Genomic DNA, 20,855 nt, shown 5'->3' with positions numbered 1-20,855 from the left:
TGTGTGTGTGTGTGTGTGTGTGTGTGTGTGTGTGTGTGTGTGTGTGTGTGTCTTGGCTCACAGTTTACAATGAGCTCAGTAAATATTTCCCTGGTGAGTTTATGGTCCCTATCTATTATTGGAAGCCTTGCTAAACAGAACATTAAGTTTTTTTAAATTATGGAGAAAAGAGAGAGACCTAAGTTTACTCAGAGCTGGAGAAAGATATTGGATCTATATATGATGTGTTTTGATAAATTATGTATTTTTCACTTTGTGAAGCATCCTGCAGAACAAACTACGGTATACTAACTCTGTGTTATTCAAATGTTGCATGAAAGTTCTGGGTAGTTTTGTTGCGGATGAACAGGTCAGTTTGTGTTAATGTGATGAATTCACAGTAAAGCTCGGTGTTGGACTGATGCACAGTGGCTGTGGTGCTCATGATCAGAGTTGGGTTGCATCAAGTGAAATAGAGATTCATTTAAAGCTGATGATCCTTAGATTAATTTACTAATTTCAATCGTTATACTGTGTCTAGTATAAAGACAATGTACAATATACTGTTAGTGAGAGAAACAGAAGTAAGCCGAGTTAGCTGTGAAGCATCTGCTTACATCTTGTTGAATCCAGCTGTGTAAATCCACAAAGAGCAACTGGTCTGCTGATCACAGCATGTACACTAAGAAAATCTACTAAAGCTTATTTCTGTCTAGCCCTGGAGGCCTAATGTACTAATATCATAGTTGTATTATATTAATGTAGCAGAAGGTCCAATTACATATGCAAAAAAATAGGTGGTAGAATTGTCCTTCAAGGAGATACTTTTTGCTTTCTTACTTTGAGTACACTTCAGAGCCTGTACTTTTTCACTTTTACTTGAGTAAAGACAGTGATTCAGCACTTAAACTTATTGGAGTATTTTTTAACACAGATCTCTGTACTTTGACTTAGGTGCAGAGTTTGTGTACTTTTGTCACCTATCACACCTGCTCATAAAATCCATCACTGGAACTGGAAAACACAAATATCTTGAATATTTTAACAGAACCCATCTGTAAAGGTTTAGCATCTGTTTTTGGTATATTGGTAACCATTATGGTGAATAAAAGTGCATCACACACCGATGCACTGATGTAAATTGCTATCAGATGAACTGCCGTTTTGTTCATTAACGCGAGGAAAGCGTTGACGAGGAGGAGCTTTATTTTGAAAGTAGTGGCCGGATGTTGTGTTTGGTGGGGATGATTTGACGCTGGGGAAGGCAGCGCTGCAGTGCGGACAAACAGCCTGGAGCCGGAGAACCTGACACCTGCAGACCGTCCCTGTCAGCCGAGCCGGGTTGTCCTGAGGCGGGTTTCGGGATCTGGTTTTGTCCTGAGTTGGAGTTTAGGATCACATCCAGGAGTAGGCAGAGAGGACCAGTCCGCATCATCCTCCTCCTCCTCCTCAGCTGATGCAGCGGAGAATCGGAGGAGGATCCGGACGTCAGCGTGGATTTTATTGAGCGTTCCGGGGCTCTGAGCGAAAATAAAGGCTGCTATTGTGTGTATGTGTGTTTTTTTTTTTTCATTTTAATTAATTAATGTATTAATTTATTTATTTATTTATTCTTTGGACTCTGCCTTGGATGGGACTAACGGTCTGAGGATGGACCGTGTCTGGTTTGATATGAGGCACCTTTGTAGAAGAAATAAATGGTAATTTAATCCTGCGGAACCCTGAGGCCCAAATTCTGGCCCCACGTAAGAGGAACGGTGGGTTTTCTGGATCAGGACGTTTTGTGCCGAAATAAAATCCCAGATGAAGATTCCCAAAAGGCGGAAAAGGAGCGGACGGTGCGCCAGGTAGGCCTGATCCGAACTAGCTCTCTCGGCCCATACAGAAATCATTCAGTGGGTGTGAGTGTTTCGCAGAGATACGCTATAACGAAAGTGGCATGATGGTAATTAGACCAGGACCGACGGGGGCTCTACAACTGTAATTATATTTATATTTAATTCAGAACTTGTCCAGGCCACATTGATTGATCAGCAGGATGTGATGGTGCGCATGCGCACGCAGCATCCATGACTGTGCACTGCAGAGAAGAGATATATACAGAGGGGGGGAAACGGGGTGGTAGTGGGGGGTTAGACCTAAGCGGAAGCTCCATTCAGTGTTTAAGTCATTTAGTCCAGGATTATTTTTCATAGCATAAAGAATATATATCTAGTGGTTGTTCTGTGAAGACCAAATATATATGAAAAACAAAAATAAAACGGTCTAATATAAAGACAATTTACAGTATGCTGTTAGCGACAGGAACGGAAGTCAGCCGAGATAGCTGTGCAGCATCTGCTTACATCTTGTATAAATCCACAAAGAGCAACTCGTCTGCTGATCACAGCATGTACACTAAGAAAATCTACTGGAGCTTGCATTAGAAATTATTGTGAGTTGTTGGTTATATTATTATATTTGTCTAGGTGTGGAGGCAAAGTCACTGTGCACTGCAGAGAAGAGATACACAGAGGGGAAAAGCACATGCTCGTAGTGGATGTTCTGTGAAGACCAAATATATATGAAAAGCAAAAAAGGCAGTTCTTGAGAAAAGAAACAGACCTGCACTCTTTGCATGTTTTATTAGACCAGGCTTGGCGAGAGCTGCCATCCCTCTCTATCACTGTCAGAGCTTTCCTTGCTAATGTAGTGTAATAAAACATAAGTTTCTTGTTTGTCTTAAACAGGTAATGCTGCCACCGCCTTTGGTAAATCTGTTTGGTCTTCAGAGGTCAAGAAACAAACAAATACTTTCAAAGCAAAATCTTTATTTGAAACATAATTCATTAAAATGACCATCTTTATTAGTCTTTATTCCACAATTTGCAGGTCTTTACCTCTCAGGACTCATACATAACACAGCAAGCACTCAAACTCAAAGAGCCAGTGTCAGCTTGCCTTGATAGCTGCTCTCCCATCGACTGATCAGCGGTTTATCCACAGTGAGCATGTGCAAATCACCAAAAGAAGCTGCTGGTCTCTCAGCTTGCTCAGCTGGAGACAGACATACCTGTAAAATGAAGACGGCTAAAGTTTACTATGAGTTTGAAACAGTCAGAGCTTTCAATGACAGTAGCTGACTGTGGCCACAAGATGCAATGTAAAGGATGGATGCAAACCATACAAGGAGCTCCATGACAGATGAAAGGAGAGAAACTGCTTTGACAAAACACGCTTGTCCTAGTGATATGCACAAGTGTCTTTAAAAGAAAAAGAAGAAAAAATATATATATATATAGTCGCAAAAGTATGACGTCACAACAAGGTGATTGGTCACTTGCAATGTTGAACCTGGAACAACATTTATTATGATGGTGTGGGAACAACACCGACACGAGGATATCAGATCGTGCATCTGTAGTCAGTCTTTTCATATTATTCATTTCATGTTGTCATGTAACTCTGTTTAGACTTGGGACATGCTTCTGCAGCACCATCTGCTCATAGAAACACTAAAGGTCCTGTTTAATCTCATGAAACTGTACTGTGATCTAATGTCATATTAACCTGAATACTTTAAGCTTAGTTTAAAAAATTCTGTATTGTCAGAAAACTCACAAAAGACACATCATCATCAATAGAATTCCTTGCAGGTGCAAAGAAAGTGTATGTTAATTGTTATACTGACTCTGTGAGGTGGACCTTTGGAGGTGCAGAAGTTCAAAATGCAGGAAACTGTAGCAGCTTATTAGCTATGTTCCACCATCATTTCCATTGTGAACTAATAGAGTTGCTAAAAGTTGTGTGAACCTTTTTCCAAACAAATTGTTTAAAAAAACAAAGGCAAAGGCTCGTGATTGCAACTGGCACAGCAAGAAGTACATTGTAACAGGAGTTTCTACCTTTTCTGTTGTCTATAGGGGCACATTGATAAATTACTCTGGGCTATACACTGTTTTCACTGTAGGAGTCTGAAAACAAAGTGCTTCCAAGTTTTTAGTCTATGAAGGGTTTAAAGTGCTGGAGTTGGAGAAAATTAAACAACCCACCACTGAGCAACATGACTGTTGTTATACATGGCTATACATTGTTGCAACCAGCAAGTGAACTTGGGACAAGATTGACACGGTAAATGAGTACAGTTTTTCGCATGTTAGATTATTTCGCTGCTTCAAGTTTTCAAGGTTAACATGGTGTATATAGGCCCTTTGTGCCCGACCCTCCTATTATGTCTGGTCAGAAGACTGCAGCACTCACTGCTTCTTCTCTCCTGGTTAACTGTACCCTCTGTTTTGGCTTGTAGGCTAACAAAGGAACAGGAAGGGTTTTGCCACACTCAGGATTTGTTGTAAATCTTAAGGTTTTCCAGGAGCTCAGAACTATGGTGAGCTCTGACCAATTTTATCCAACTCAGACTGGAATGATGCAAGCCCAGCTTCTGGCAGAGCACCCCTCCCTGTCCCACCCACTAGCAGATTAATAGAGCTGTAGGTGACGAAGGAAGAAAAAAAGATTGAGGTTTAATAAAAGGTCTGTCTCTCCAATCTGCTGCTGAGACGCTTGAAAACAGCACAGTTCTCTCTTTTACACTTATTTTCATGCCGCAGTGCAGATTATTAGTGTTAATGTAAATAGTTAAATGCTACGGCGAAAAAGTAAGACATAAGACAATGTTGTATCTATGACATATGATGGTACTACATGGTACTATTTGATAACTGGCTGGTGATAGTAACCTATTCAGATCATTCAACAATATCTGACAAAATAATAGTATAGCTTCATATAATAAATATAGCATAATGTAATTTACATATTTAAGATAATTGTACCAAATCTAAAGTATACCATAAATACTATACTAATTTATGCTTTGTATCCACTGTGCATCACATAGTGCTTTTGATAGTATATTTCCAAAATGGATTTTGTTACACATTGTCTGTTCTCATAGTCTGTAGCAATATATTTGACTATGGCACTATAATAACACGTAATGCATAGTATCGCAATTCTGATTGGCCATTTACTCTGCACTGTGCTTGCTGTCGTCCAAGACTATTCCAGTGTATCCGGGGAGACTGTGTGGTCCCACCCTCTGCAGTGATTGGCGGCTCAGCAGTGTGTTGAGGCCTGCAGCAGGTTTCCCTACCTCTCCAGTGTTACAGTGACTCCCAGCTGCCTGGTCTCTGTGGAGCTGCTGCTGTTAAACAGATCTGTATCACTGTAGGTGCAGAGAAGCCTCCTCCCCACCTTCCCAGTCTGTCCAGTTTTCTATCAGAGTTGGCCTGACTGAAAATGCAGTGGACACGCTCCCTTATTATCTGCAGTCCGCCTGAGCTCTGCATGCACTGATGAAAGCCCATGGCATTGCATGCAGAACAGCATGGTTTGGGGACTCACATGTATCACTCTGAACTTAAGATTTCTTCTATGGATCCACTGAAAGCTGATAACCATTCATGGCAGATATCCTGTATAAAAGCAGAGAAAAGCCAGAGTTCTGTTCAAGTTGAATGGCTGGAGAACACTAAGGTAATGGCTGACTACATGAATTAAGTTTTTGGCAGTGCCTATTAGACTGATGGTCAGTGAGCTGACAATATTTAACAGGGGAACCACATCCTCCAGTCACTACTGTTAATGAACTGTGTTGCCTAATTCAGACTTATCACCTCCTGAAGCAGTTCACAGCTTTGACAGTGCAACAATTCACTCAGCATCGATGAGTCCCTGCACTGTTTGTAGATCTGTCCCATTTGCAACGATCAAAGCATGGTTGAATCTTGCAACAATAACAGGTGATATTGTATCAAACAGACAAAAAGATCTGTAAGGATTTGTTTTTCCTGGAGTAGTTTTCTCAGGCAGCGCTCACTCCAAGGTTGTTTTGTGCCCAACAAGCTCCTTATGATCTTCCTAGTCTCATGAAACTGTTGCTAAGCTTAAACGCAAACACATCCGGCGCATTGTCAGATACCTCATTCCAATTGCGTGATTTATGGAGTTTTTGAGAGCAGTACTGCCAACCCTTATTTAATTTCCTAAGGTCAACTTGGATACTTTCTTTGAAAAAAAAAAGAGTTTTTTGACCCAAACAGTAAATCATGTTATTAGTAACTGCATTATAAATTATTCTGGCAGTCCTATATGTGTGTATGTGAGAGAGAATTAAACACAGAAGGTGAAATAGATAAGTTTTATAGATTCATTTTTATTACCTAAAAATGTCTATTACTCCAAATGTTAAAAGACCACTTAAAGTAATGCAGTTTGCACATATTTCTTAAAATTGAAGTGAAAAGTGTTCCCATGCCATACTCGTGGTTGTTAGTATTTTTTGTTGATTAAATCCATTTTGTTCTGATCTACAGTAAACATTGCAAGGTGTTGGCTGTTGGGCTGTTGCAGCATCTGACCTGCAGCTGCAGTCAGGATAAGAATAGAGCATTAGACTGCTTCCTCTGCAGACATGATATTTGCTCCAGTTACTGCAAATACCATCACACCATATGTCCGTGTAGGTTCTTAGTCATCCAGGTCATGGTAGTCTTCAGAGCTTGAGAAAACAAGGCAACTGGACCGCTTTAGGTTTGCAAAGATGTTTCCCCTCTCTTCTGAGAGAACTAAAGAAGCTTCTTGGAGAGGTAAAACATCTTCTCAAACCTAAAAAGTCCAGTTGCCTTTTTTTCTCAGGGTCTCAAGATCACGCCATACCCAACCCCTCTTGCACCCCGCACCCCACTGACCTGTACCCTGATCCAGCTGAAGAATGGCTTCTAATGGCAACCAGCCACCTCTAATGCCTGTTGTTATACGAATAATATAATAATGTTGCCATGACTGTCAGCAGCAGAGAGCTCTGGTTAGACTGGGAAAATCCCGGTAACAACATTGTGTGTATAAAGTATTGACTGTCTTTTCTTACTTCCTTTTTCTCCTCTCATCCTCCCTGCTCACAGATAAATGGCTCTTTTAAGTTGGGAGCTGCTCGTGTTCTGTCTAGCTGGCAGATGCAGTGCCTAGTCCCTGGCCTCCAGGACAACGCCAACATGAACGGAACATCCGAGCAGGCCGACATCCTGCCTCCAAACTGCATGGTCAAGGATCGATGGAAAGTGGTGAGTCTGGAAAGCTCCCATTCCCCCAGTTCAGTTTCACGTTCTGCAGTAGTGCGTTTGAAAGATTTGGGTGTCTGATTTCCCCCATACAATTTTGTATTTATATTTTCTTAGCTGGTATGCATATTTGTTAACTGTTTGCTATCTATTCTGATTTCATCCAAACCTTCTTTCCCCCAAAATTTTAAATATAAATAAAACAGAATCCAATCCTATATTCAGCAGTACAAGGCAAATGTTAAACTATGCATGTAGCATTTTGCATTACATTTTATTTGCTTAGTACTTGGGAGCTGAGGAGACCAGCAAGAATTAGAAGCAAAACATCACGTATGATTTAAATGTAAGCTTTTTCCATGTGTGAACGATACATGATACACAGTAAACCATTTTTAAACAAATTGTATCCTTTGTTCTGATTTTATTTTCATACAAAAATGTCTGTATCAGGATCAGAATATGTTCTGTTGTTCTGGTTGTGATAAAAAAAAATGAAATCCCAAAGAAAAACACAAATCCTTTATAGACGATATTAAAAAGATGAGATGACTGTCGAATCACTGATGCCTCATGTTCAGCTAAATAAATTGACATTTAAACTGGCAAAGAATTCAAACATTTAAACTCGAGGGTTTAGTGGAAAGACAAACTTTTTTTTTAATTTTCTGTTTGAGCTTCCTTTGGATTCTGAAGTACAAGGTTGCTCGTGTCTCAGCCAGTCAGGTTGCAAAATGAAGGCTGTTTGCACTTTACTAATCAATCTACTGTCTCCACTGAGCTGCAAAGACCCAACACATCATGAACTAAAGATAAAAAAGAATGAAGAATGAAGTCTTTTTGGAGGTTACAGTATGAACCTTTAAGATAATTAAGAGCTCTTTGCCCTGCAACCTGTGTTCCAGCTAAAGAAGATTGGCGGGGGTGGGTTTGGGGAGATCTATGAAGCCTTGGACTTGCTTACGCGAGAAAATGTGGCCCTAAAAGTGGAGTCAGCCCAGCAGCCCAAACAGGTGCTAAAGATGGAGGTGGCAGTGCTGAAGAAGCTGCAAGGTAAGCGCTGCCAAACCATCTCCTACACTGATTGCTTTGGGCCAGTGGTCCACAGTGGAAGTGATTAGGTTTAATTATTAGGAAAACCATAACTGACTGCAAAGACGTTGTTTATACAAGCTTCCAGTTGTGGAATTGTTAGTGAGTAGAATTCAAGAATGTTTTTTAGGTCCAACTTTCAGAGTGTGATTGAGCCCCTTTGATCTTCATCACATAAGGTGTTTTTAGCAGCAGGGCGGTGATCTTTCAAGAGTCTTTGTCTTGTAACCCTCGTATGCTGCTACATTCCCTCTTCTGCTTCACACTTGGTTGTCTTGGACTTGTGTTTCACTTTGTTCCTCTGATTTTCTGTGAACTGTTACCAGTACATCTACAAGCTGGCACTGAAGTGGCAGGTGAAGTGGTGGGAATGGGAATTAGTCCCTCCAAGTCTGAGGCCATAGTCTAAGCCAAGAAAGGGTGGGGTCCCCACTTCAGCTCAAGGACAAATTGCCTCCCCAGTTTAAGTTGTGTCGTGGGTGTCGCGTGTGTCCTGTGTCATGAGACACAATCTCTGTGGCGTGTCGGACGGCTTTTTGTAACTTGTGCATTGTGTTGCAGTCGTCGCAGCTGGCTTGAAGACACAAGTGTATGATCATCCTGCCTATTTAATCAGAATCCTGCTCCAAAGCTCAAAGAAATACTGACACACAGAGAGATAAGGCAACAGTTTGAAAACCTGAGTTTGTGGAAACACTTGACTTCTGCTCCTCCTTATCAGCACGTATGACGTGATATTGTCTGAGTGGCGACAACTATTGTCTACTGAATACTTAAACATCCGAGTGATAATGGTGCGTTTTTAACAAAGCGATCACTGTGGAGGGTGTATTGGCACTTTTATAATCTCTGAAAAATAGGATAGCCCTTTATTGTGATTGCATATGTTCAACAAAATTTGGGTGTTCCACACTAACTGTGCAGATATTAAATATGAATAGTAAACAGCAGGTTTAAAAAAAAACACGAGAAACATACACAAATATATTTCTCACTGCTCACCGCCACACCTGCATTGCACAGATGCAGCCATTTATACCCGCTATTAAGGTGCAGGAAGCCTCTGTTGTATTCTCCTAAACAATAGGTGTTGCCACTCAGACAATATCGTACGCACTGATGAGGAGAAGTCAAAACTAGAAGCCAAGACTTTGTCAAGTGTTATTTTGTAAAGTTCTCTCCACAAACTCAGGTTGTTCTGTTTTTAATTTATTTTTTCAGTGTTTATTTGATAGAAAGAGTAAAGAGTGACGGGAAAGTGGAGGGGGAGAGAGAGGGTAAGGCATGCAGCAAAGGGCTGCGGGTCAGATTTGAACCTGGGGAGGCTACTCCCAGCCGCACGGCATGTAGGCACCTGCTCGTCGCAGTGAGTTAAACCAGCACCCACAAACTCAAGTTTTTAAACAGTTGGAATGTCCTCCCCTTAGTGTTAGTATGTCTCTGAGCTTCTGTGCAAGATTCTCAGTAAACACACGATTATACACCCATTGTGTCTATTGTGTCTAGCAACACAGGATTTGATGTGAAAATTACACCACTACACAAGCAATGTGGCGAGCATAAAAATGGCCTTACGTTGGTCTGCTGTGGTGATGAGGGAATTAAGCATAAAAGCGTAGCTGTTGATTTACTGATCAGTGTGCATTCCTACCCTCCACTGTGGTCGCAAGCTTTGGCTAGAGCTTTCTCCGAAGTGTGGCTGGCAAAGAGGATGAGAGGGGCTCAAAATAGAGGCACTATTCCTCCACATTGAAGGAAGCCAGTTAAGGTGGGTCGCATATCTGATATAGATGGGCACCTCCTGGGTCAGGAGCTTTAGGCACGGGAGAGTAAATCTCTCAACTGGCCCAAATAACGTGGAGGAAATGGCTATTGAAACATAAAATAGATACATCTCTGAAAGAATTTAATCCAATATGTAATTTTCAGGGTGCTAAATATATAAGTCTTTGTAAATCTGATTAGTTTAGTAGAACAATATTTGTTTCGTTGAAGTTGTGGTACATTAGGAAAGTGTTTATTAGCCCCCTCTCTCTTCTTTTTCCCTTCCAGGGAAAAACCATGTTTGTAAGTTTATTGGCTGTGGGAGAAACGACAAATTCAACTATGTCGTCATGCAGCTTCAGGTGAGTCACTGTCTGGATGCATGTCAACCACAGTCTTTTACTGGGAAGCATAACAGTGTAGAGGGACACATAACACACAGTAATAAGGTAGATTATTGCTTTAGCATTTAAAAAATTCTGCTTTGAGGAAGCACAACAGGAGGAAGTCTTCATTTGCTGTCATGTTAAGATCTACCAAATGTATAGGTTTTGCAGTCTTAAAAAAACCTTTAATTCAATTCAATTCAATTCATTTCAATTCAATTCAATTCAATTTTATTTATATAGCGCCAAATCACAACAAAAGTCGCCTCAAGGCGCTTCATAGATACAGAGAAAAACCCAACAATCATATGACCGCCTATGAGCAAGCACTTTGGTGACAGTGGGAAGGAAAAACTCCCTTTTAACAGGAAGAAACCTCCAGCAGAACCAGGCTCAGGGAGGGGCGGGGCCATCTGCTGTGACCGGTTGGGGTGAGAGAACCTGCTGGAGTGCAATTACATTAATATAACCCCTGCTTCAAGGATTCAGCATTTGGTATTATGACTTCCTGCAATGTAACCAGAAAAAATACATAAAATAATGAGGATAAGTGTAATTGACCTTTAATAAAGTCATAGCCAGAATGCAAACAGATGAATTTACTGGTGACCACCTTTTAATGTTGCCTTTGCTGATAACAGCACAGAACAGTCCCAATTTATTTGAACCTGGTGTATTTCTCATTACTGTTGCCACTGTGTCTCCTATGAGTCATATCCAGTTTTGCATTTTCCACGTTATTATTAGATTACTTTTTTGAAACCTGATCTTTACACATTTCAGCCTGACTAAAAGCAAGCAGAAATTAAGTCCCGCTGTCTTGTCACTGTCCCTCACCCAGGGTCGTAACCTGGCTGACCTGCGAAGGAGTCAACCCAGAGGAACCTTTACCATGAGTACCACCCTGAGACTTGGGAAGCAGATCCTGGAATCCATTGAAGCCATCCACTCAGTGGGCTTTCTGCACCGCGACATCAAACCGGTACAGGTTTCTTGAAAAATTCTGCAACCTTGTGCTTCTCCTATAGACTGAGTTCCTGAGTTAAAAGTGATTTTAGGTAGAGATTATTTACTGATATTAACTTTTGATTTTTCTTGCCCGGATGTGTCAAAATGGTAATGAATGCTTTTCCCCTAAGCTATAGTTTTCTGCAGGCCAAATATAGGCGAGTCCATGAGCTGGTTGAGCATAGTTTCTGTAATACCAGTAGAACAGTCCAAATGTCTGCAATTTGGTAACAATTTAATATAAGTAGCTGAAAGTTTCTCAATTTAAAACGTCTATCTGGTGAACTTTGATACTTTAGATCTTTAGGTAATCTAAATATCAAAGCAAGCCAATAAAACCAGAACAGAAGGGGTGTTAATAGGATGTCGGATGAATAGATTTTTATGTAAATGAGCAGAGGTAGAACCAAAGTTAGAGGACCCATATATCCTTCACGTTTCTTGTGTGCAGATGCTTTTAGATTAAACTAGTTGAGTGATGCACTGTGTTTTATTTCTGCAGTCAAACTTTGCAATGGGACGGCTCCCCTCCACCTACAGGAAATGCTACATGCTGGACTTTGGTCTGGCAAGGCAGTACACCAATACCACAGGAGAGGTCCGCCCGGTAAGACACTTAGTCTGTGAAAGCGAACCGTACCAAAAGCTGAAGCACAGCACTGAAGCTCATCTATTACAGTGGAGATATTGTTGGAGAGAATATTTGTAACTCAAGGTTCATTTGCTAGTTTTTGCTAGTGTTTTTTCAAAGAACAGCAATTATTATAATAAAGTCACTAGAGGTTTGGAGAATGTATGGAGAATTATTCATGTGTATTGGATGTTAGGGAAAAAAAAAATCAGAGGTAGGACATATATCCTTATTTTGACTCTGCGTATACTCCAAACCTAAACCTAAACAACATAGTAAAATAATTTCTCAAGTATCTTTTTTTTTTTTAGCGTTTTCTTACAACTTTGTTATTTAATTTCTTATTGTGGTCCTATACACAACACATATGTCATTTCTTTCTGTGTTAGGATTCAACTTTATTGTCATTACACAGGTATAAATACAGGGTAACAAAATACAGTATGCATCTAATCACAAGTGCAAGAGCAGTGAGTGCAATAGGAGCAGATTATATGCCGATAAGGGTAGTATAAAAGGTGGGAATAGTTATGAACCGATTATGTACAAATAAGTCAAGTACACAGATGCTTATGTTGCTATATAGAGAGCAAATGTACAGATGTAGTTATGTATACATATGTACAGATATGTACAGATGATCTGTATAGCATACAGACGGACAGATATACAGATGTATCAATGTGTGGTAAATATATGTACAGTAGTGGGAGTATGGTGCTATGAACAGACTATAATAGTGAACAGTGTACGCACTATAACAGAGACTATGCTATATCAGTGTCCTAAACTATAGCAGTAACCAATATGAGATAGTTTCCTTTAAAGCTGCAAAAAATACCAAAGTAAATAATAAAAAACTACACAGGTGCACAGACTCAGGCAGACAAATGGGTGTGTTTGCTGCACTGCAGTACATTCTCTCTCATTTCCTGTGAGTCTGTACAATATCGGATCAATGATTCGCAGTACTCAATAACAAATCTCAGGGATTCATGTGATAGTTTGCTGTAAACTGACAGAAGTGGTTGTTGGGCTTCTAAACAGCTTTTGTATCGATCAGGTCTCTTGGTATTTGTAGTTTCAGTGTGATCAGACACAGCTGCTGCTTTTAGGCTCTCTCTTGCTTTTTTGTCTCTCTACCACACTCAACACAGCTATTTTTAGATCAGCGAGTATGTATAGTGCTTCCATTTGCTGTCAGCTTGCTCCTCGTCACTTTATCTCCTTACTTTCATTTTTTTCTCTTTTCCTCCTCTCCTCATCCTTTTATGGGCCCTTCTTCCTTACCTCTCCTCACCTATTCATCTTTTAACCAGCTCCCCTGTTCTTCTCCTGCAGTGTTGTGTTCCTTCTGTTGCAGCAGTCAATGAATATTTGATGCTGTAAAATGCGTCACTGGGTGAGAAACGTTAGCCCCCCCCACACACTTTCTCTCTGTCACTTCCAGTCTCTCCACCCATCATCTTTTGTCTCCCAGTCTCTCTCTCTCATTCTACAGCTGAGTCAGCTTCAGTGCAGTGATCCGAGCTCGCTCTTTCTCACTTGATTCACCCCTCCCCCACTGTATCTTCCTGCCTTGCTTCCTTCTTTCCCCATTACCCCCCTCTCTTTAACCAGTCTCATTGACTACAACATGATGGTAATTTTGTAAATCATGGTACCCTATAATTTCCAGATTTGGGGGTTGGTGTACCTGTTAAGTTGCTACCGTATGCTTGTAGTATCTCTTGGTTTCTAAGTCAGAGCTACCCTTCCTATCTGGTTTCATAACACCCAGAAGACAACAACAAAAAACACTTAGCTGAGACTTCACCTACTTACAAATGCAGTGTATGAAGTACACTCAGTAATTTCTCAAAAGTGTCATTATTGTTTGCAACAGCTCTTGTGTGTCCAACACTCATTGTGGGACTGTTAGCAGAAAGTTGTCATCACATCTTTTTTAGCCAGACCTACCATACATTAATTTTCAAAAATTTGACACTTGATCTGAAAGTGAACATATCCTGATGAAACACATGCTCAGCAGATACAAACAGCAGCCTGAATCTGTTCTTACAATTTGCACGTATCAGCACAAGCTTTATTTTTTCATCTTGACTGTTGAGGTTGCTACGTAGTGACAAAATTTTTCACTTGCGGTATTTGGAAACTAAAGTATGTTGAGTGAAGTCCTCTGTAGAATGAACCGGTTGTCCAGTGAAGCAACCTGTCCAGCTGCTTGTGGATCAGGTCACTCTTTACTGTGAAATTTTGTATGATGTTCACTCTCTACTGATCACCTGCCATCAGTTTTTTTTTTATCAAGGATTTATGTTCTGATTTTTTTCTTGTTTTCTTCTTATCAGTTCAATGTGATTTATGTTCACCTTTTTTATGTTTCAGTGTTGTGTTTGTCTTTCTTACAGTTCCTTTGGATTTATGATTTTGACGTGCATGCCTCCTGTTTCTCCATCATCTCCATGGTTACCCAGGGATGTGAGTGGTTTCTATAGTGACAGATGGGTCACAGCCACATCGAAAGCTACGCACCAAAGTGAAAGCTGAATTAAAAAAGAAAAGGAGCAAACATGACATAATGTCTACTAAGAGTTTTCTAAAATCCACATATAAAAATAATCATGATCGTTACAATAACTGTAATGAACTGTGAATGTGCTAGAAGCCCTATCAGAAAATGGTCTGGCAGCACAGAGAATTTAGGCACTAAATTATACAACTTGTACTTGAAAGTGAAATTCAGATTTGATTTTTGTCCGGGAAAAAAAACCCTAGATGGTGGACAAAAACCTAAGTATACGGTAAGTCAGTTCTATAAACTAAAAAAAGGACACAATATAAATTGTTTTTTCAAATTTATGTAGGTCATGAAGCCATCATGAAATTTCTGTTTTTATGGGTATTTTAATTTGTGTATTTCTACTTGTATTTATCCATGAGTTTCCCTCCCATGTAAGGTAGGACATTATTAAAAGAGAAAATATCATGTAGATTTTATGTAGATAACAAATTTTTGCACATACATGCAAACTTTGATGGGCTCGTCAGTGATATTTGAGGGTTCAATATCTTCCCCAAGGACACTTTGACATATAGACAGCAGGAGTTCCATCTTCTGAGTAGAAAACAACCTGTTCTAGATCATGAGAAATAAAAAACCAAGAAAATTTGTGACTGCCATAGATGACAATTGAGTCAGTGAGTAGTATAATGGGCCCATCCAGGAGTTGTGACTGAAACAACTGATAATACAACACATAGTACAACGTGAACTACTAAATCCTATGTCCCTTTCTGCAAATTGCTAACAAAAATGTCAGGGTAGTTTCAGACTTCGACAGTTGACTTCTACTTATTTAAATGTGTATAATTTAAAACTTAGACATTCATAAAAAAAGAGTGTAGTTCACTTTACGTTTTTGTTAACAAGTAGCTTGAAAATGGTCACTGTATTGAATTTTTAAATGTTAAATGGACTTTTATCCACCTGTCAAGTACAGTGGTGTGAAAAAGGTGTTTGCCCCTTTCCTGTTTTCTTCTTTTTGTCACACTTAAATGTTTCAGATTGTCAACAAAAAAAAAAAATAAGACAACGATAACATCAGTAAACATAAAATGCAGTATCTAAATGAAGGTGTTTATTATTAGGGGGAAAAAATCTAAACCTAAATGGCCCTGCTTGAAAACTTGGTTGGGCTGCTCTTAGCAGCAACAACTGCAACGAGCAATTGTGATAACTGGCATCAAGTCTTTTACAGCACTGTGGAGGAATTCTGTCCCACTCATCTTTGCACAACTGTTGTATTCCAGCCACACTGGAGGGTTTTCGACTATGAACCACCTTTTTAAGGTCATGCCACAGCATCTTACCTGGAGGTCATGACTAGGCCATTCCAAAGTCTTCATTTTGTTTTTCTTAAGCTTTTGTGTTTTGGCTGGTTTGCTTTTGGATCATCAGGCAGAACCCAAGTGCGCTTCACCTTGAGGTTACAAACAGATGACCAGACATTGCCCTTCAGGATATTTTAGTAGACAGCAGAATTAATGTTTCCATTTATCACAGCAAGTCTTCCAGATCCTGAGGAAGCAAAACATCCTCAGACCATCACCACCATATTTTACTATCGGTATGATGTTCCTTTTCTGAAATGCTGCATTACTTTTATGCCAGATATTTGTCATATCAGTCCACAGAGTATATTCCCAAAAGTCTTAGGGATCATCAACATGTTTTCTGGCAAAACTGAGACAAGCCTTTGTGTTCCTTTTGCTTAGCAGTGGTTTTCGTCTTGGAACTCAAATGGCCACAAAGGCCATTTCTGCCCAGTGTCTTTCTTATGGTGGAGTCATGGACGCTGACCTTAACTGAGGCAAGCGAGGCCTTTAGTTCTTTGGATGTTGTTCTGGGATCATTTGTGACCTCTTGGATGAGTTGTCATTGCGCTTCTGGGGTAATTTTGGTTGGCTGTATACTCCTGGGAAGGTTCACCACTGGTCCGTGTTTTTGCCATTTGTGGATAATGGCCCTGACTGTGTTTGGTTGGAGTCCCACAGCTTTAGAAATGGCTTTAAAACCTTTTCTGGGCTGAAAGCTCTCAGTTACTTTGTTTCTCATTTGTTCCTGAATTTTTTTGGATTGTGGCATGATGTCTGGCTTTTGGGGAGCTTTGGTCTACTCCACTTTGTCAGGCAGGTCCTTTTTAAATTGATTTCTTGATTGAGAACAGGTGTGGCAGTAATCAGGGCTCAGTATGTCTAGAACAACTCAACTTAGCTTTCCAAAGATGTGATATAGATTTTTATTCTGACATTTCAGAATTATACAAAAAGGCCCTTTTCAGGGAACACAAAATGGGTTAACAATTTAAAGCTGTTCCGCAGCAATGGAGTTGATCAAGCCTTAAAAGCTGGTGCTACTAATTCCTACAGGTGTTGTAATTTTTCTAGATTACTTACAACCCCCTCTGTCTGTATAAAAGCAGTGGTGGAACACACTGTGGTACCATACCCTTGTGAGCTTTAGTTGAACAATATTGTACGGCAAAAAGTAGTGTGTTGCCACAAAGATGTCAAGAAAAAGAAAATTAACAATGGAAGAGAGACAGACCATCATAGCACTTAAAAGAGTATGTCTTTTCTACAGAGAAATTGCAAATAAAGTCAAGGTGTCAGTGAGTACAGTTTCCTTCATCATCCAAAGGCACTCAGAAACAAACTGGCAGCAAGAGGTCTGACAGACCCAAAGACACAACTGATTCAGAGGACAGCTTGTTTGATAGGTGGCTCGCAGGACAACAGCTTTGAGCACAGCATAATAGTGGTCGTATAAGCAAGTCTCAGTTTCAACTGTGAAAATAAGACTTCAAGCTGTAGGTTTGACAGGATGAGTTGCAGCAAGAGAGCCATTGCTAAGACGTGAGAATAAAACAAAGGGACATGCCTGGACACCGCCATTGGACTACTGAAGACTGGAAGAAAGTATTATGGAGGGATGAATCAAAATTTGAAATCTTTGATTCATCATTCAGGATCTTTGTACACCGTCGAGTAAGCGTGAGGATGGTTCCACAGTGTGTGGCATCAACTGCCAAATGAAGGAAGGAGGAAGTGTGATGATCTGGGGCTGTTTTGCTGGATCCAGGGTCAGTGACTTGTACAAAGTGAAAGGCACCCTGAACCAAAACAGCTACCGCAGCATTCTGCAGCGCCATGCAGTACCCTCTGGTATGCACCTAGTTGGTCAGGGGTTCATCCTACAGCAAGATAATGACCCAAAGCTATACCAGAACTACCTCAGGAAGAAATAACATAATGGTGAGCTTGAAAACATGAAGTGGCAGCACAGTCTCCAGACTTGAACCCCATCGAGCTGGTTTGGGATGAACTGGATGGAAGAGTGAAAGCAAAGCAACAGACAAGGTCCACATTTATGGGAACTTCTGCAACAGATATGGGAACAACTTTCTGAAGAATATTTGATTTCTATTGTAGAAAGAATGCCACGGGTGTGTTCAGCTGTTATAGCTGCCAAAGGTGGCTGCTTTGATGAGTCAAAGTTTAGAATATATTTTGGTCTATAAATTGATTCCATGATTTCTTTTTTAACTCCAATTGCTTATTTGTACTATGCTTTCATTTCAGAGTGCAACGGGCCAATACACTGCATAGTTTTCAATAAAAAATTGGAAAAACTTGTGTGTTCTTAAACTTTCGTCCTGTAGTGTAGGTTTGGATTTTTTTGACTCTTAACAATAAACACCTTAATTTAGAAACTGCATTTTGCATTTATTTCTCTTATCCTTCTAATTAATTGCTTTTTCATGTCACTGTATTAAGTTATCGGCTAGTAGGTGTCTTGCTTCTGTGTGGCAGAAGCAAGTACTTTTTTATGGTGAGACTAAAGGCCCTTTTCACAGCGGATGTCTGAAATCTCAAAAATTGAATGTGTCAAGAATATTTTTCAGGCTCACCAAGTCAAGTATTCTTACTCATTAACACCACCAACACAAATTTGTGGCATTTATTTTTTCGAACCAAATCGATTTTTCCAATTTTTTGGGATACCAATGAATAGATCTGACTAAGATCACTGTATTTGGCAACAAGTGCACTAATAGCACAAATCTTGCACCTTTACTGAGTATACAAAGGATATGGTAATAGTAAAATGATACAATTGTGTTCCCAAATCTGCTAAAAAGACTTCAAACTGCCTCTCTGACATCCTGAAATATGTACGAATGCAGCTCCAATTCTGGGATCAAACCATAATATTCTCTAGCAGCCGCCCTCTTGTGGGAACTGGATGAACCCAGAATATCAGTTTGTTCCTTTTCTCGTTTAGGAACATCAGGACCAGTTCGTTATCCCTTCATCACAACTTCATTTTTTTCTGTCTGTTTTTGAGGACGAATTTTACACACGCATATATGCACCTTTGGTGTGTATATGGGTTACATGGGAAGATCCGTAAAATTTGGAATTTCATGTTGTTTTACACAACAAATTCAGTGTGCCTTTAGACTAACTGTCCAATAAATGTATAGATAGAAAAGTACATAAAGCAATTTATTAATTGATGTAAATCTAGACTCAAAGTTGAGTCATAAAAATGATTAAAAGTTAATTGTGTCTTTTTAAAAATGTATTTTTTATCTCATATAGTTATTTATATAAACATATATACATAGATAAAGGCATTACGCAATCTACATATAATATCCAAATGCATAACCAGATTTTAACACTACTATTAAGAATAGGTCATAAAAAACAGCCCAAAAAACAAATTTGAATAATATTAAAGTGCAATTATGTAAATTGATACTTGCGTGTGCAGATCTCTCTGATGCAGTGTGTTCGTCTGCTGGTGTCTTTGTGTCTTATTTTGCTTATTTTTCTTTTGATGTCAGAAACACGTGTATAACGATCACATTGATGTTAAACAAGATTGCATCTGTTTCTTTCTAAAGCTCCTGTACTACAGAGTTATGTTGACACTGGGTTGAATGTTTGATGCTATATATCCACTTGATCGTTTTGTTTACAAGTTACATGTTTTTAATGATTTATTTTGTCACAATACTTACAGTTTATTTTCATGCCAACACATAGGGTATGCTATGTGTTGATATATGTCTATTGGGGTGCCCAAATTTATGCACCTGTCTAATTTTGTTATGATGCATATTGTATGTTAATCCAATAAACTTTATGTTATTGGTGAATCACTACTTTTTCCATAGGGAATGACATATATTAAAAGGAAGCCAATCACCCAATGATAAACACAAATTCAAAAATAAATAAATAAGAGAGATTCCCAATCTTTTTCATATTAGTGTAACTGGATGTGAACTGGATGCATGTTGTTGCAACTGCTGACTTTTTTGCATCCTCTTTTTAGCCAAGAACTGTGGCAGGTTTTAGAGGGACCGTCCGCTACGCTTCAGTCAATGCTCACAAAAACAAGGTCAGTACTGTTTGTTTGTCTTTAAAGTATAACCTCTGAGTTGGCTGCAGAGTTGGTGGTGAGCCTCTTGTACCTAGAAATGGTGCAAGAGGCTGGGAGAAGCAACATGGATTTGTGAGGTAGAAGTTACCACTCTACCATCTACTGAAGAACACACTGTGGTAGAGGACCTTGGTACTCCCTAGCCCAGAGCTCTCAGTTCAAGTGCATGAGACAGATCATTCTGCTCCTTTTTATTGATAAACAAATATAACAAATATACAGATCAAATTGCCATCGTTGTTCTATATTTCTATATTTATATTTTTGTAGGAATTTTGCCTTTTTGCAGTTTTAATGATTATGCTCCTGAACACACAGCCAATGTGCAGATTTTGTTTACAAAAGTTGCTTCATACTTGTGAAAGATAAATGCAACTTAAGCTAGTCTGATTTGATACTGAAACACCTAACCTTAATGCAATAAATATTCCATTAGATTACCTGTCACCCCACAACACCGTCTTAATTAGCGATTTTAATGACACAAGTCAGAATGTGAACATTCTGTTTAGAATGTTATGCTAACAATGTCTTCCTGCTGTGATCCTCCAGGAAATGGGTCGCCATGATGACCTTTGGTCATTGTTTTACATGCTGGTGGAGTTTGCTGTTGGGCAGCTGCCTTGGAGAAAGATCAAGGATAAGGTCAGAAGGTTTCTTGTTTCTAGTTTTTATGAGATGAGATAGCCTTTGTATCCACCTTAGTTACTATTACTTGTTTTGGTAGTCCCTCTATGAATCATACAAGGTGTTAAACATATTTAACATTTTGTCCTGCTTCTTTAAATACATCTATGTTTTAAAAACGTCTGTCTGTGAGCTTACATTATCCAAAAAGCAGTCAGAATTTGATCTGTTTTGATCAATGTATATATATA

At 39.5% G+C, this 20,855-nt stretch overlaps 2 protein-coding genes across 4 annotated transcripts in view; both read left to right on the top strand.

The window, feature by feature from the left end:
* Positions 1-6,764, top strand: part of tpcn3 (two pore segment channel 3) — a 40,233-nt gene extending 33,469 nt beyond the window's left edge. Inside the window, exon 19 of the mRNA XM_005747139.1 lies at positions 6,658-6,764. Coding sequence (XP_005747196.1) covers positions 6,658-6,764 — 107 coding nt within the window. The remainder of the gene's footprint in view (positions 1-6,657) is intronic.
* The window catches only part of ttbk1a (tau tubulin kinase 1a), a 58,655-nt gene that overhangs the window by 1,361 nt on the left and 36,439 nt on the right, over positions 1-20,855 (top strand). The window contains exons 1-8 of one of the 3 annotated variants that reach the window (XM_005747105.2): positions 1,554-1,826; positions 6,924-7,082; positions 7,985-8,132; positions 10,224-10,297; positions 11,163-11,303; positions 11,832-11,936; positions 19,870-19,935; positions 20,530-20,622. In XM_005747105.2, the coding sequence (XP_005747162.1) occupies positions 6,975-7,082; positions 7,985-8,132; positions 10,224-10,297; positions 11,163-11,303; positions 11,832-11,936; positions 19,870-19,935; positions 20,530-20,622 (735 nt within the window). In that variant the 5' untranslated portion in view covers positions 1,554-1,826; positions 6,924-6,974. Of the gene's footprint in view, positions 1-1,553; positions 1,827-6,923; positions 7,083-7,984; positions 8,133-10,223; positions 10,298-11,162; positions 11,304-11,831; positions 11,937-19,869; positions 19,936-20,529; positions 20,623-20,855 lie in introns of those variants that run through there. The other 2 variants (XM_005747103.1, XM_005747104.1) reach the window with 2 other exon arrangements.

This window comes from Pundamilia nyererei, unplaced genomic scaffold (assembly GCF_000239375.1).
Source record: "Pundamilia nyererei isolate P.nyererei 1_Seehausen unplaced genomic scaffold, PunNye1.0 scaffold00189, whole genome shotgun sequence".
Taxonomy (NCBI): domain Eukaryota; kingdom Metazoa; phylum Chordata; class Actinopteri; order Cichliformes; family Cichlidae; genus Pundamilia; species Pundamilia nyererei.
Note: the sequence above shows the minus strand (reverse complement) of the source record. Positions and strands in the feature narration are given on the sequence as shown.